This window comes from Arctopsyche grandis, chromosome 9, assembly GCF_051622035.1.
Source record: "Arctopsyche grandis isolate Sample6627 chromosome 9, ASM5162203v2, whole genome shotgun sequence".
In the NCBI taxonomy this organism is placed as follows: domain Eukaryota; kingdom Metazoa; phylum Arthropoda; class Insecta; order Trichoptera; family Hydropsychidae; genus Arctopsyche; species Arctopsyche grandis.
Genome location: NC_135363.1, coordinates 9,562,584 through 9,565,720, shown reverse-complemented (window position 1 = coordinate 9,565,720; position 3,137 = coordinate 9,562,584). Strand labels below are relative to the sequence as shown.

At 30.0% G+C, this 3,137-nt stretch overlaps 1 protein-coding gene across 1 annotated transcript; it reads left to right on the top strand.

Moving 5' to 3' along the window:
- Positions 1-366: 366 nt before the first annotated feature.
- Positions 367-2,780, top strand: LOC143916290 (putative inhibitor of apoptosis). The gene is made up of 3 exons (XM_077437309.1): positions 367-502; positions 891-1,045; positions 1,136-2,780. Exon 3 carries the CDS (start codon positions 1,644-1,646, stop codon positions 2,409-2,411), a length of 768 nt encoding a protein of 255 aa, XP_077293435.1. The 5' UTR covers positions 367-502; positions 891-1,045; positions 1,136-1,643; the 3' UTR covers positions 2,412-2,780.
- Positions 2,781-3,137: the final 357 nt, after the last annotated feature.

Here is a 3,137-nt window from a genome sequence, read left to right as displayed (position 1 = left end):
TTTAATTACATTTTCGGATGTGTTTTATGTAATCTTAGAAATTTATGGATACGAACAGAAAATTTAAATAATGTAGCCAAACTCTCAAAATTAGTACGCCAATATGGGAGTATTTATGAAACATCGGAGTTTACAAAATGCAATTGAACGGTTTTGAAATATGAAAACATGCAATTGAATATTTTTCTTATTCATTTGAAATCCCGGTGTTAGCACCGGGATCCCGGGATCGGAAATTCTTAGCACCGCAATCCCAGTGCTGAAGTAACCCTCCGGGATTGGAAGTCCTAGTACATACATATGTATGTATATAGATAAATGAAATTTACAATCGAACCCATTATCTGAATGCGTGAACGATGATAAGATATTATATAAAATTGTCGCTGATGTGGCAGTTCTATTCCAATCTACTAGTAATAATCACGTGTGCTTGGTACGATAGCAAAGCAAAGTTAAAATTGTGGTTTTTAGAAAAAAAATTATGGAACAACAAAAAAACGTATGTACACAATTGTTTTATATACACATGTATGTTTTATTTAACATTAATACATTATGTGCAACTTAAGTCCCTAATGAATCCTAAGAATTTGATTTAGAATTCATTGAAAAAATTATGTATATTAAACAATATACAAACGTACATATATGGGTAAGATACCACATTGCCCCCCTCCCCCCGTTCAAGTGCTTTAGACCACTAGTGTTATACAAAAGTTTGCATTTTTTAAATTTATAAAATTCTTCTTAAATACATCAAATAATATTTTAAAATCTCACGTATATGTATGCATGTATATGGCCATTGTTATTCATATTGATTATAAAACAATGGCATGTAAAAAAAGTAATCAGCAATCCTTATGGTATTTACTATCGATTTACAGATGATGATAATAACAATGAATCATTGACAAATTTGCATTGAATAATGCAATTTTGGGCAATGAATAATTTCTAAGTAATTTTGACAAAGAAATCCATACAAAGCAGAAGGATCAATAAATCATTAGAACAAACAATATAAACAAGTCATATACAGGTATATTTTTATTAATTTAATTGTTTTATTTTAATATGTATATATGTATGTATGTATGTAATTTTGACTCGATTTTTTAAATTTTTTCAGATTAGAAAAAAATATATTTGTAACAAAAAACTCTATTCTTATCTACTTCTACGCAGTAAGTAACGAAATCAGCTTTGCATAGTGCTGATAAAATATAGATAGGTGATATACGTTTACAGAAGTTCAACATTTTATATTTCATTTTTTGTAATCAATTTCGCGATGTATTTTCAAAAAATGTGCGCTTTTTTTCATACATCGTACCAATTAGGCAAAGTGTCTCAATTTAGAACGTTAAATATGATTCGTGGTTTTTAAAATACGAAAGAAAAAAAAATTTCAAATTAAAAATATAGAAAACTAGGAAATGGAAACTAAAAAAATAGAAAACTAGGAACTGGAAACTAAAAAAATAGAAAACTAGAAACTGGAAACTAAAAAAATAGAAAACTAGAATCTGGAAACTAAAAAAAAAATAGAAAACTAGGAACTAGAAACTAAAAAAATAGAAAACTAGCAACTGAAAACCAAAAATTTTAAAAATAAAGAGAATAAATGATTTAAAAAAATGGCAAACATGTTAATGGAACGTGACCGTCTCAAAACGCTTGTTAATTGGCCCGTGAATTTTATAGACAAACGAAAAATGGCAGTAGCTGGCTTTTATTACGAAGGAAACGGTTCTGACGACAGAGTAAGATGTTTTCAATGCAAAGTAGTTGTGGGTCAATGGGAACCAGATGACGAGCCCAACATAGAGCACATAAAATGGTCGAGTAATTGTCGCTACATAACATTGCTAGTAGATCCACTCGTTAGTGTACCAATCGATGGTCCAAGACACCAAAAATATGCTAATTTCCACGATCGAATGAAAACTTTCGAAGACTGGCCAGTAAGTTTACCTGTAAAGCCTGTAGATTTAGCTAAGGCTGGCTTTTTTTACAAAGGAAACAGCGACAAGTGTTGTTGCTTTTATTGCGACAGTGTCATTAAATGTTGGGTGTCAGGAGACGATCCTTGGGAAGAACATGCGAGATGGAACCCCTCTTGTGTATTTTTGCATACAGTGAAAGATGAGAAATTTATTAAAGCTGTACAAAAAAAATATTCATCAAAAACCAGTCAACCATTGGAAATTGAAGATATAAATGCAGAAGAAATTCCGGAAGTTGATGAACAGAGTTCGTGTAAGATATGCTTCCAGGATCGAAGAAGTATATGTTTCCTACCATGTGGACATATACTATCCTGTGCTAATTGTGCCTTCGCAGTGAGTAAATGTCCAGCGTGTAGAACAGTTATTGAAAAAAGACAGCGAATATATTTTTCGTAATCTAGCGTAATTTCGTAAATTTCGACAAATTACACTGAGCAAAAAAAAAAAAATTACCAGAGCGGAGACTAACCAAACTTTATTTAATTTAAGTTTGGCCCACTGAATTCAAATATAATAATGATTTTTGTTTGTTAGTGATCGTTTTCGAGATATGAGCGTTTAAATATATGCGGGATATTGGATCAAAATTAAATTTAAACACCCCATAACAGAGCAGCATTGAATTGCGACTGATAGATAAAAAAAATTAGCACACCTCATGATAACAGATAATTTTCATTTAAAAAGATGAATTCAAGAAAATGCTTGAGTAATATCAATAAAAATTTATTTGGAATAAAAATCCTAAAAATATGAACATCAATAAAAAGTCATTCAAGAAATAGTTCATTTAAATCGTTATCTTTATAAATAATGATGGATGTGAAGACAAAAGCCAATATTAATCTTATCTTATCGTAAAGATAATATTTCTGATGTTAACGCTTTTGTTAATAAAATATACAAACTTTTCAAAAACCCCCTTTTTTGAACAAAATAAAATGCAGCCGGTGAAAAATTTTTACATTTCAATATTGGCAAATTCAAAATTGGTTAATCATATTATCTCAATTACGTTAGTAATTTTTGACACATATTTACGTTGCGAAAAGATTCATCCTCACTGATCTTTTCTTTAGACCAAGTTTACAGAAATATATAAATCGTCACTAGAAAGCGGAT

Excerpts from the sequence above, each read along its gene's own strand:
- LOC143916290 (XM_077437309.1), top strand. The coding sequence starts at position 1,644 with ATGGCAAACATGTTAATGGAACGTGACCGTCTCAAAACGCTTGTTAAT.